The sequence below is a fragment of the Candoia aspera genome, chromosome 3 (assembly GCF_035149785.1).
Source record: "Candoia aspera isolate rCanAsp1 chromosome 3, rCanAsp1.hap2, whole genome shotgun sequence".
NCBI classification, from domain to species: Eukaryota; Metazoa; Chordata; class Lepidosauria; order Squamata; family Boidae; genus Candoia; species Candoia aspera.
In genome coordinates this window covers 105,969,409-105,981,465 of record NC_086155.1, presented here as the reverse complement: position 1 = coordinate 105,981,465, position 12,057 = coordinate 105,969,409, and the positions used below count along the sequence as shown (strand labels likewise).

The window sequence follows — 12,057 nt, the reverse complement described above, 5'->3', positions numbered from 1 at the left end:
CAAAAGAGTGGGACTAAGGTGGGTGGAAAGAAAAGAAGGACAGGAACTGGGGGAGGAGACAGGGTGCTGAAAAAGCATGGGAGACAAGCAAGACAAACATGGAAGGAGGAATCACAAACAGCAGCCAGAGGGAGTCTATCCATGGAAAGAGGCAGAAGAGGATGAAAATGTGGAGGTTGTGACTGCTCTAGTTGCTTTAAAAACAAGAGGCATTTACCTCCTTTTAGATTCCTGAAAAGAGAGACAGTAGTAATTGGACTTGTCCTGGAAGTAGCTGACATATGTTAACCCTGATATACAGAATCTTTATTACACTTCTATTTATATTCTAAATGCAACATTATTTCTTTTATTTATATACTGCCATATCTTAAGACTCTTGGTGGTTTTTATACAACACAACAATAAATGTTCATGGTTAATTTTAAGTTAATACAATAACACAAGCCTGATGATGTCACCATTTACCCCGAAGCCCTCCAGAAGAACTCAGCTTTTACCAGCCTCCAGAAAGCTATTAGCAACGGAGCCCATCCTTCCTTTAAGGGACGGCCATTCCAGAGCACTGGGGCCACCACAGAGAAACAATGTATAGATAGTCCTCGTTTAGCAACCACAATTGGGACCAGCAACTTGGTCATTAAGCAAAGAAGTCACTAAATGAAACTGCAACTGTGCTTACTGCCATGGGGAACTCAGAGTCCGAGTCAGGGGACAAGGAAGGACAGCTGGGTCCTGGAGCAGCCTTGGAGCGCAAGCAGGCAGCGCCCAGAGCAGCCTCAGAGCACGAGCAGGCGGCAACAGAGGTGCCGGACGAATGGGTGCCTGGACAGGCAGAGGAGGCGGGGCTGGCCAGTGAGCAGTGGGATCCAGTTCTGCTGCCCGGCGAGGATGAGGATGAGGAATTGCAACCTCCCTCCAGCCCAAGAGCAGGGAGAGCGGAAAGGAGAGACAGCAGAAATTGGAGAGGCTGCAGGCGAAAAAGCAGCCCTGCCCTTCTAATTAAGCCCCACTGGGGTCTGCTTCTATAAAAAGGGAGCCGCAAGCCCCGTCTGGGTGTTGGAGACAACTGTCTGCTTACCTGGACTCCATACCTCTTGATTGGAAGCCTCATGTCTTGACCCTGGACTGGCTGACAAACTTCGTACAACTTTGGGACCCTTGGAATTTGTGTAACTACTCTCACTTGGACTCAGAACTCTCTAAAGGCAAGTTCGTGGGACTTTGGGGTTTGTTTCTTGGAGTGCATGTATGCGTGCATTTCTGCCCACACTTCCCTTGCCACCTTTTTATTGCTTCACAAATCTTGCAGTAAAGTTTACAACTGCCTCCCTGGTGTATTGCATGGAACAGGACACTTACTTCAGCTTTCCTTTGCTTTTGTGGTAGATTCCGGTGCTGCCACTGGTTCCCAGGGAGGAAACGCATTTCAGACAGATAAGAGGCTTCGCAGCCCAGACACTGTTGCTGGGAAGGTTAAGAGGTTCAAGGTAGCTCTGCCCTGGCGCCCTTCTGGGTTATTTTCCCTTAGGTTAGTTGAGTAGCTTTAGTCTGACAAGAGTCTGCCTATAAGGTGAGAACAATAAAGAACTACAGTTGGAGATATTGGCTCAGCGTGGTTCTTGGCCTGCTTCCTGACAGCTTTACAAACCTGTGAAGGTCATAAATGCGATGACCAGTCGTAAAGTTACTTTTTCATCACTGTCATAACTGCAAACAGTCACTAAACAAGGCAGTTACTAAGCAAGGACTACCTTAATCTGGGCTTCACACACACACATCCTATAAAAGGAACACTACTAACAGTTTCTTCTCCCAGGAGAGATGTGTGAAATGGACTGAATCCATTTGGAGGAGTCCTGAAAATACAGTGGTGCCAAGCCATATGGGGCCTTACAGATTAAAACAAGCACTCTGAATTGCACACAGAAACCTACTGGCATCGAGTGCAGGACCCGCAGAATTGGTGTCAGATGGGCATAGTATCAACTGCCTGACGACACACAGGATGCTGCATGCTGGAATTGTCTTCAAAGGCAGTGCAGTCATTATACACACACACACACAGTGTCTGTATTATAAATGTTTCTATGAGCTTAATTAGTCACCTAAGGAGAAGGCTACCTGTTGGATCCTACTATGGAAAGAAGTCTATAGGGATGCTATTGCCCCATTCATTCACCAAACATACAGAAGGGGAGTGTGATGATGAATGCTTGCCCTCTATTAATGTCCACATGTTTCAATGTTACAGATCTGCAGCATACATGATCTGCAATGATAATTCTGAGATTATAGCCTCATAAACATACATTTCAACACCTTTTCACATTATTATAAAAAATCTGGAAAGTAAGAGCGAGTAGTACATATGTAAACATTAGGTAGATGGCCATTGTGCAAAGCTATTCCACTGCTGATTAAATATCCACCTTCTTCATTCCTACCTTTTTCTAACCAGCTTCTTCTGGAGAGGGAAGGAACACTTAGACAAATATGACGTTCCCCAACTCTTTGAGTGAAGACCACCTTCCTTTTGCATTCAGCAGTAACAAGTACATATTGAACAGCTATGAATCACAGAAATATACCATTATCACAACACTTGGTTAAAAACAAATTATACCAGATGTGGATTTTCCAGCATCCCAATTTTATTTCTCTGAATGTTTAGGGGGCAGGAAAAATATAAACAGTTTGGAAAGCAAAGAAGAAACTGTTGCTGATTTATCCCTAATATATCTTTGCCTCACTGGGTAGCATAGGCCCCTGCTATGAGTTACCATGGCAACCTTGCCAGGCTTGCTGAACACAGCCTGTTCTAAGTGCACCAAATGCCTGATTTGCAGCCTTCCTGCGGCTGCAACTGAGCCATAGACATAAGCTTCTCTGTGGCAGCCCAGAGACCTACTTACATGTAGAAATGAAAAAGTGGGACCAAGCAAAGGATTGTGTTTTCTGGAGCCTTGCATTATATCAATACTGCGCAGGCCACTGCTGGCATCATCTGCTCTGTGCACATTTACCATGCATGTTTCACAGCCTTCAACTCTCTTCCTTCCCAGCCAGATAGGCCTATTTCAAAGTCCTCAAAAGAATTAGTAACAAACACATACCAACTACCCGGGGGGGGGGGGGAATCAAATAAATACAATCATTTAGACAACTGATTAACTTAACTCTGAAGGCATTTTCTTTTGGTTCATTCATCATTCATTATCTTTAAGTAAATCTGCATATAAGAACAGCAAGTAGAGAAATATAGTTTATCATGATTGCCTCAAAATGGTGAAACACATTTTTCTTTGAGAAAATTTGCTATAACGATTAAGGTAAGATTAAGCTGGTGTATGTGTTGATTTAGTATGCATATTTTATTTTAAATGAATGCTACTTTCAGCTTTTGTGAAATAGAAGGATAGAAACTGTATAGGTGTCTAATTCAGAGTTAAAAGAAGTGTAAGTTTCAGAAGCTGCTGAACAGGGCATGTAGAACTGATGAAGAGGACAAACTAGGTAGACAATTTTTTTTCCTACAACTATTGCCTTTGTTGTTGTTTATTCGTTTAGTCGCTTCCGACTCTTCGTGACTTCATGGACCAGCCCATGCCAGAGCTTCCTGTCGGTCGTCAACACCCCCAGCTCCCCCAGGGACGGGTCCATCACCTCTAGAATATCATCCATCCACCTTGCCCTTGGTCAGCCCCTCTTCCTTTTGCCCTCCACTCTCCCTAGCATCAGCACCTTCTCCAGGCTGTCCTGTCTTCTCATTATTACAACTATTGCCTTACTAGTGATTTATAGCTCCTTCTAGCATTGCACAGTTTTCACTGATATAAAGCCTGTTCTCAGGCTTTATATTATATTAGCACATTTGTTGGATGGTAAACTACTGTAAATATCCAACATCTCTGCTTGTTTTTTGAGAGCCAATACAGTATAATGATTCAAATGTTAAAACTAGAAGCAAGTAGACTGCTTATGTCCTCAGCCAGAGAAGCTCACTGAGTGACTCTAGGTTAGTTACTTTCTCTCAATCCAACCTACATCAGAGGGTGGCTGTTGTGGGTTAAAATAAGAGGATGGAGCACTGTGTACTCCACTTTAAGCTCCTGGATAAAATTTGAAATATAAATTTAATAAGTAAATAAATGCCTAACAAGGAAATGGCCTATATCATTATATTGGAATGCAGCAGCAGCCAAGTTGAGTCACACTTGGTTTAAGAAACGAAGACAACATTAAGCACTTCTTCACAAAATAATGATTAATTCATTGAATTAATCATCCTAATGAATGGAATTACTATCCTAGGAAATAAGAAGCTGAACCATATGGACCCTGAAGCTGAACCACTTATAGGACTTGTTGTTATAGTAAGCATTACTTTCTCAGGTTGTTCCCTGAGGGTTGTGCTGTATTAATTTACAGCACAATATGATAGATTATCATATTGGCTTCTAATGTAGGGGTAAGCTGCCCATGATACCTTTTAAAAAAGATAAATGTAAGAATATTTAATAGCAAGTCAGGTATATTCCTATCTGAATAGGAAGTTACGGTAATGGAAGATGCAGCGAGAACCTGGTATTTTGTGTCCAATCATTTATATTAATGTGTGCTAGACTCATGATGCATTTGGCACAAATCCTGATTTATCTTCCATAAACCAGGAGAAGTAGGCAAAAATACTAATAATGACAGTTATACTACAGCTATAAGCACACTTAAGAAGAGTTTCAAAAATCATGCCAAAATACAGTTTTATTATTATTTTCAAGGATGAGATATCAAAAATTAATGACCAGAAGAACATTTTGACATACCATCTTTCTCTCAGCTATGTAAATTACTGCTCTGGGATCTTTGGTTTCTTGCTATATATGGCTGCAGATCTCTAGACAGACAGTCCCTCACTGGCTGAGAAGCAGCTTTAGATTGGATATCAATTTAAAGGGCCATTGTTAATTCATTCACTATCCATAATCTCAATGGTTATTTTTTTCCATCTCCTTTCAAAAGCACTGCTTCATTTACCCACTAAACTAAGCTAGACTGAGATGGTAAATCTGCAGATTGGGGCCTCATATGATTTAAAACTCCCTCCTACAAAAAACAATTGTCATATTATGCCTTTAAATAAAGGAGATGCATGTCAGAGAGGTAGAGCTCTTTTTATTTTATTTTATTTATTTATTAAATTTATCCCTGCCCATCTCCTCCCATTGGAGGAACTCTGGACGTTTTACAATAAAATAGTCAATTAAAACGAGCATAAAATATAAATACAATATATAAATATATAAATACCCTTAATAGATAAATATAAAAATAAAATAAAAATAGGAATAAAATCCAAGCGGCAGGAGGGTCTAATAGAGTCCATACATGGGAGGAGCGCTCTAAGGTACCAGCCATCCCCATGTGGAGCTACTCCCCACTCCACGCCAAGCGAGGCAGCAGAGCCAGGTCTTCAGGTTCCTCCGGAAGGTCAGGAGCTATGGGGCTAACCTCACCTCCAGGGGCAGCATGTTCTACAGGGCGGGAACTACTGCAGAGAAGACCGCTTCCTGGACCCCACCAAATGAAATTCTCTTGCAGACGGGGTCCGCAACATGCCCTCTCTGCATGATCCGATGGGATGGGCTGATGTAATGGGGAAGAGGCGGTCCCTCAGGTAACCTGGCCCCATGCCATGTGAGGCTTTAAAGGTATAACCAACACCTTGAATTGGACCTGGAAGCAAACTGGTACCCAATGCAGCTCGCATAGCAGCGGTGTTACATGCGCCCTTCTAGGGGCACCAAAACTAGCCCGTGCAGCTGCATTCTGGACCAGCTGAAGCTTCCAGATACTCTTCAAGGGTAGCCCCATGTAGAGCGCATTGCAATAGTCTATGTGAGAGATAACAAGGGCATGAGTGACTGTCTGAAGGGCCTCCCGATCCAGGAAAGGATCTTTTCCGTGCTGTAGCAATTTTCTATATTCAGGGAACTCTTTCATGTGAAAAAATATTCAGTCACATAACCTGCAGTGCTAGAGAACCTGGCATGGACAAATAGGTGACAGAAAAATATTAAATGAACTTAATGTATGCCATGTGAATTTAATGTAATGAGAATGTATTAAAACGGGTAGCATTTTTAATAGAAGAACTGTAGAGTGGGGAGGGAGGGTACATGGTTGCTCTCACTGAAAAAATAAAACTCTATCCTACAGATTTTTATATAATTTTCATGCATGAGGCAAGACTCATGCAGACAGTACTGAAATTTTGATGGACAGATAAGTCTTGAAGGCAGAAGGTGAGCTGCATGTCAATTACTGAATTGCAAGTAATTGTTTGCAGAACGGGAGAATTAAATTATTGACAATCTGAGTGGGGATAATATATGGGTACCATAAAAAATTAATGTAGCCACCAGTAGAATTTAATCTTTTCAAACTCCACAAAATGCAATTATTTATTTAGGTATGCAATACATTTTGATGGTAAAATACACACTTACATAGTTACTGTATTGGTCATCACATTTTAATGCCACTCAAACAACACTGTGTCAATCTAGAAGAGTCTAGTGCTGGCTTTCAATATGGGAATTCTAAGCTCAAATCCATAATTTGTGACTTTAGGAAAAAGGTCCTTTTTCTTATTTATGGCCACAAAGTTGATCTAAGATTAAAAATGCTGCTCTGATTTCCTTGAAGGAAACAGGATAAATTAATATAATAATTAATATTTTGTTACCAGGGAATTTTTTTAAAAATCCGTTCAATCATGTCCGATTCTCAGAGGCTGCCTGAACAAGTCCCTGCAGTTCTCTTGGCAAGATTTTTCAGAAATGGTTTGCCATTGCCTTCTTCCTAGGGCTGAGAGAAAGTGACTGGCCCAAGGTCATCCAGCTGGCTTTGTGCCTAAAGTGGGAGTAGAACTCACCATCTCCTGGTTTCTAGCCTGATGCCTTAACCACTGTACCACACTGGCTTTCAGGGAATTTTTATTCTCCTATAATTATTACAGTCTCTACTGCTCCATTTTGTTTTGTTTTGTTTTTTATTTTTTATTTTGCATGCACACATCTCACCATCACATATAGTTTGTTCTCAGATGGCAAATGGGTATTCACATAATTGAATGGCAAGAATGTTATTCTTTAAAAGGAAAATAATCAATTCTGTAAATTAATACCTGTTTTCTGGAGTGGCATAATTTACTCAAATGTTTACTACATTGTGAAGAACACACACAAAACAATATTGGTTATTTGGATATTATTCTATTACCTCTGGACCACACTAGCAGAGTGAGAAGATAAGAAAAATCTGACCTTCTGCCACTTATCCCAATAATCTAAAACAGAACACTCTTTTTTTAGCAGTTTTTAAAAATAGCATTTGCAAGAAGTTTGCAATTAGCCTCAATTCCAGATCTGTCATGAAGACCGATGCCTTGCCTTGCCTCACCATTTGTGCCATGTGAAATAACATTGAGCATCAAGTTGCAAATATGTAACAAACACAACATCAGTAATACAGTATATGTTCTTTATAATACCCTATTTGTGAATCATGTAGAAAGATTATGAGAAAGAAATCTAGGACAATTTATTTTGTATGGATTGCAAAAAAAACCTTTCTTGATGGTTTTTAACTTCCTACTTCCAAGGAACCATTTCTGAGTAAACACATCTAATCTAGCTAATGGGCTAGGTAACCAGGTACTGAATATAAGAAATGTTGCCCAAGAGAGTTTCTATGGAAATGTTTTGCAGCTGTTTAGGGTGTCAGGTAATAACTAAGGATACACATCAGAAATTTTATGTATGAAGTTTCATTACACTGGCACATTGCTGACAGGATATAAGAAGACACTAAACATGGATTACTAAGGTGGAACACACATGGTATATATTTCTTCTGTTCATCATTTTGCAAGAAAAAGCAGAAAGATCATTATTATCCTCCTTTTTTCTTCTTCTCTCATATTTCTATTATATATTGACTATATTTTTATCTTGTTAATTTAGATCATACTGTCAGAATACCTGAAGTATTTTGAGGTATTTAAGATTTCTTTCCCCTTTTGGCCATGATTGACCACCTCTTTGGTGTCATAAGATGTAGCATCGGATAGGATGATGGTTGATATAGTAGTACCTCTTAACCCAGCCTCCACCATGTCCCCATGTCTGGCACCACCATATGCCCAAATGAGTGAACCAAGCAAAGGGAGAAATCTATAGCCATGGGTGGCTGCACAGCTGTATATAATACTCTGGATACACGAGGCTGCTTTAAGCCTAAAAGCACTGAAGATTTCTCTTCCACGGCTCATTTTAAACAAGTGGGGTGGGAGGGACACTGTTCCTTTGGGGCTACAGCAAATGAGGACTATATCTTGTACATTTCCTGTATAATGTCTCCTATTTTTTTTTACTGACATGACTGTAAAGAGGAGGACTGACAAGTAAAAAATAGTAGCTGGCTAGATCCTGTAGAATTAGGGTGGAACCTTATGCCACTGAACAGCAAGTGTAAGGAACTTTTAGCCCCTTAGATATTCCTGAGTAGAATTCTCAGCAGCCCAATCAACATGGTCCATACTCAGATTTGGATGAAGAAGCTGGAGGAAGTAATAGACATGGAGCCTTTATTTTCAGCTCAACCTTAGGACTCCGTCTCTAAAGTTTCTAGGAAACAAAGGCAAAAACCCTAAAAACCAGGTGAAACTCTGAGACCTAATAAATGTGTTCACATCTGATCTCTCTGCTCACCAGAATGCACAACGACTGCAGGAAAGAAATTATTTCCAAAAAAGATGTGACCTAGGATCAAGACAAATGCATGCAGCTACAACACAAAGAAAATAAACCTTAAGGTCACCTACCTGGATTTTTTTCTGGGATGGCATCTTGACCCTGGAACTCTTTTACCAAAAAGTATTTACTTGGAACCAAATCTGTTTCATTGGCAATGAATAAAAGTCTTTTTATTTTATAAACTTATGTTTAATGTAGCTGTTAACATTTCATCATCGTATTTTAATTTCTTGATGTTTAAGATTCTGTACTGAGAGCAAGCCACTCTTGGAATGAACAATGAGTGCAGATACTAAATGCTTCATTAAATCAATACATAAAATAATATTAATTGGGTATCAAAGGTCAGCTCAGGAGCATTCACCAGCACTAGCTTCATGCCAGCTGCTATTGAAGAAAATGAGCCACAGCCAGCCCTCTAGGTGATATAGTATGTGCTGCCTCTATGCTTGGCTGCTATAATCACCATTCTAATAACAATACCTCTTCTTCATGCCTTCACCTTTGCCAAAAGCAAGCCCGTGTAGCTTCATTGGAAGAGCCATTCTCACTCACTTATTCTGCTCCTGTCACTGAGGATATTATCCTCAAGGCAATTCAGCTGGGAACATGGAGGGGATGCTTTGATTTGGATCTCTCTACTGAAACCTGGATTGGACTTAATTACCTAAATAGGCCCAATTCTGTATGGGTCCATTCCTGACCACTGTTTGGCCCAGTGAGTGAGATCAAGTTCCTTAATCACCACCAGAACATCCTGGCAACCAACAAATGTCAAGCAATGGGCTTATTTCATCCCCAGCTCTTGCTTTAAACAGCCTTATGCCAATCCTTCCTCTTCTAGAATGTAACCAATTTTTCATGTTTAATCTAACATATAGCCATGATTTGCAAACATTACTCTGCTTCTTCACCTGTACCCATAACTTTGGGGGATACATGCTATCTGACTATACCAGCCTTGATCAATCACTGGTAATTTCTGAAGTGCCTATACTTTAAAATAAAGGGCAGGAAATGCATGTCATTGGATATTCATCACCCAACCAGCATCGTGACAATACCCCCCACCCCTGCCCAAGACCATATATTTTAGCCCAATAAGATGCAAGACAATGTCCCACTAACGAACAAGAAGTTATACTAATACAGCAAAAGCTGAGTAACAGCAAAGATCCATAACATGGAAATATACTGGGGGAAAAAACCATTGTCACTACTCCCATTCATTTCACCTCCTACCTCAGACTGCTTGGATAAGTTTAGTTCTACCTGCCACCCTAGGGAGAAAATGGAGATAGTGGCTGTATTCACATGATGTGGTTTCCCATAGATAACACATTTTCTGGTTTTCTAATTAACCTATTTCTGGCTTCACATGACACACTGACCCAGAAAGTAACCACACAAGTTGGGTTTGTACAAAATAGAATATGGCCAAGTGCGCTTGAGTAGTTCATGCTTGAGTGGGGCATGCAGACACTCTAAGGGACAAGAACTCCTTGTCATCCTCTCCACTGCCCATTCTGATGAGCAAGCAGCAGCATCGCTGCTCCAGGTCCTCACCTGCACAGCCCCACCTGCTGTGCACACAGAGGCACGGAGGCTGTTCATGGCAATCTCCCTCGCAGCTTTCTATCGCTCGGTTCAACAAGCGAACGACAAAGGCGACTGCCAAGAACAGGAGGAGCATCTCTCTTCCCTCGCGCACACCTTCTTTCTCTAGGCAACGCGCAGGAAGGCTGGGCCTAGCGGGCCCTCTCCCAAATGCCATCCGCTCCAACGAAAGCCAAGGCAGCCGCGGCGGTTGCTCTGGAGTCCAGACCGCCCGCTCGGTTCTTCAAACTACCCACCTGCGTGCCCCCACGTATCCGCTCCCCCTTTCACTCCGCCGCCGCATGACCAGAAAAAGGGCACGGAGGGTGCAGCCTGCCGAGGTGAACAAGCTAAGGAGACAGCTTCTAGCAACTGCAGCCAGCGCTGCCTTCATTCTCTCCCCGTCTCCCTGAGCTGGGGAAGAGCGGGCCACTGAGCGTGCGAAAGTCCACCCAGCGCGCGGCACGAAAGGCCGCTCAGCCTGGCCTCATTTACACAAAAGGCCCTGGGTGCAAAGAGCCACAACCTGGTTGGCAACTTGGAGTGGCCATAGCTGGGATCTCCGAGCTGTAGGAATTTGGGGAGGAAATGCGGGAGTCTGGGGACTGGGCCTGTGGTTAAGAGAAGGGGCAACCAGGCCGAGAGGGGGTGACGTGGGGACTCACCCAGCACGAAGTAGGGCAGTTCGGTGTTCTCCAAGTCATCGACCACCACCATCTCCCCGGGAAAATCATTGCGGACCGAGAAGAGGAGCTTGGGCTCGGAGGCCGAGGGGCTGTGCATGATGCTCAGGTCGTTCTCCCGCAAGAAGGGCAACGCCGACACGGTGATGCTCTTCAGCTTGCACTCCATCTCCTTGGAAGGGTCCCCGTCCGCTTCAGCCGGCCCGGCGGCGGCGGCGGCGGCGGCCGCAGCGGCGGCCGCGGCATTAGCGGCGGCGACCGTGAGGCAGCAGCAGCAAGAAAGCCAGATGCAAACGCGAGCTAAAGCCATCTTGCGCCTGATCCGCCTCGCCTTGCAGGCACAGAGGAGCCGGCCGAGGGGGCGGGGAAGAAGATCCCTGGTCCAGAAAGGGGCTTGCGGTTGCAATGCAATCAGGAAAGGGGCGGATTGTGGGAGGCTCTTTGTCTCCAAGGCGCTGCAAGGCAGCGGACGAGAAGATCAGGGAAGCGGGTTTGTCTCCGAGTTGGCTGGCTTCCTCCTCCTTTGCATCTTCTCCCCAGCTCACTCCCGCACACAGGCTGCTAGTCACCACCTGGATTATACAACGCGGGTGGCGGGCGGGGTGGGGAGGGGAGCTGCAGCTACATTTTCCCATGCAAAAATGTTTTCAAGGCTTTCCCAGGGCCCTGGCAATTGAGAGATGCGCCTGGTAAGAATCATGCCAGACCCAACTTCTATTTAGTTCAACCCTTTTTTCTCATTTGCAAACTAGATGTTTCTGGGAATTACACAAGTCAAATGTAACGGTAACAGCCATCCACAACCACCCGCCAAAACTTGAAAGAGTACACTGCCCCTGAATTTGGAGGTTCCATTTAAGCTATTTTGGTGAATAACTGTTGGTAGGCCTATCCATCCCTTTTCACATTATCACAAATCCCGAAGTAAAAGAAATGAAACCATTTCCATTCTGCCACCT

The 12,057-nt window shown here is 43.1% G+C and overlaps 1 protein-coding gene across 1 annotated transcript in view; it reads right to left on the bottom strand.

Annotated features, from left to right (window-relative positions):
• ASTN1 (astrotactin 1) overlaps nt 1-11,408 on the bottom strand; it is a 252,732-nt gene extending 241,324 nt beyond the window's left edge. The window contains exon 1 of the mRNA XM_063299889.1: nt 11,081-11,408. Within this exon, the coding sequence (XP_063155959.1) occupies nt 11,081-11,408 (328 nt within the window). The remainder of the gene's footprint in view (nt 1-11,080) is intronic.
• Between the last annotated feature and the right edge of the window lie 649 nt (nt 11,409-12,057).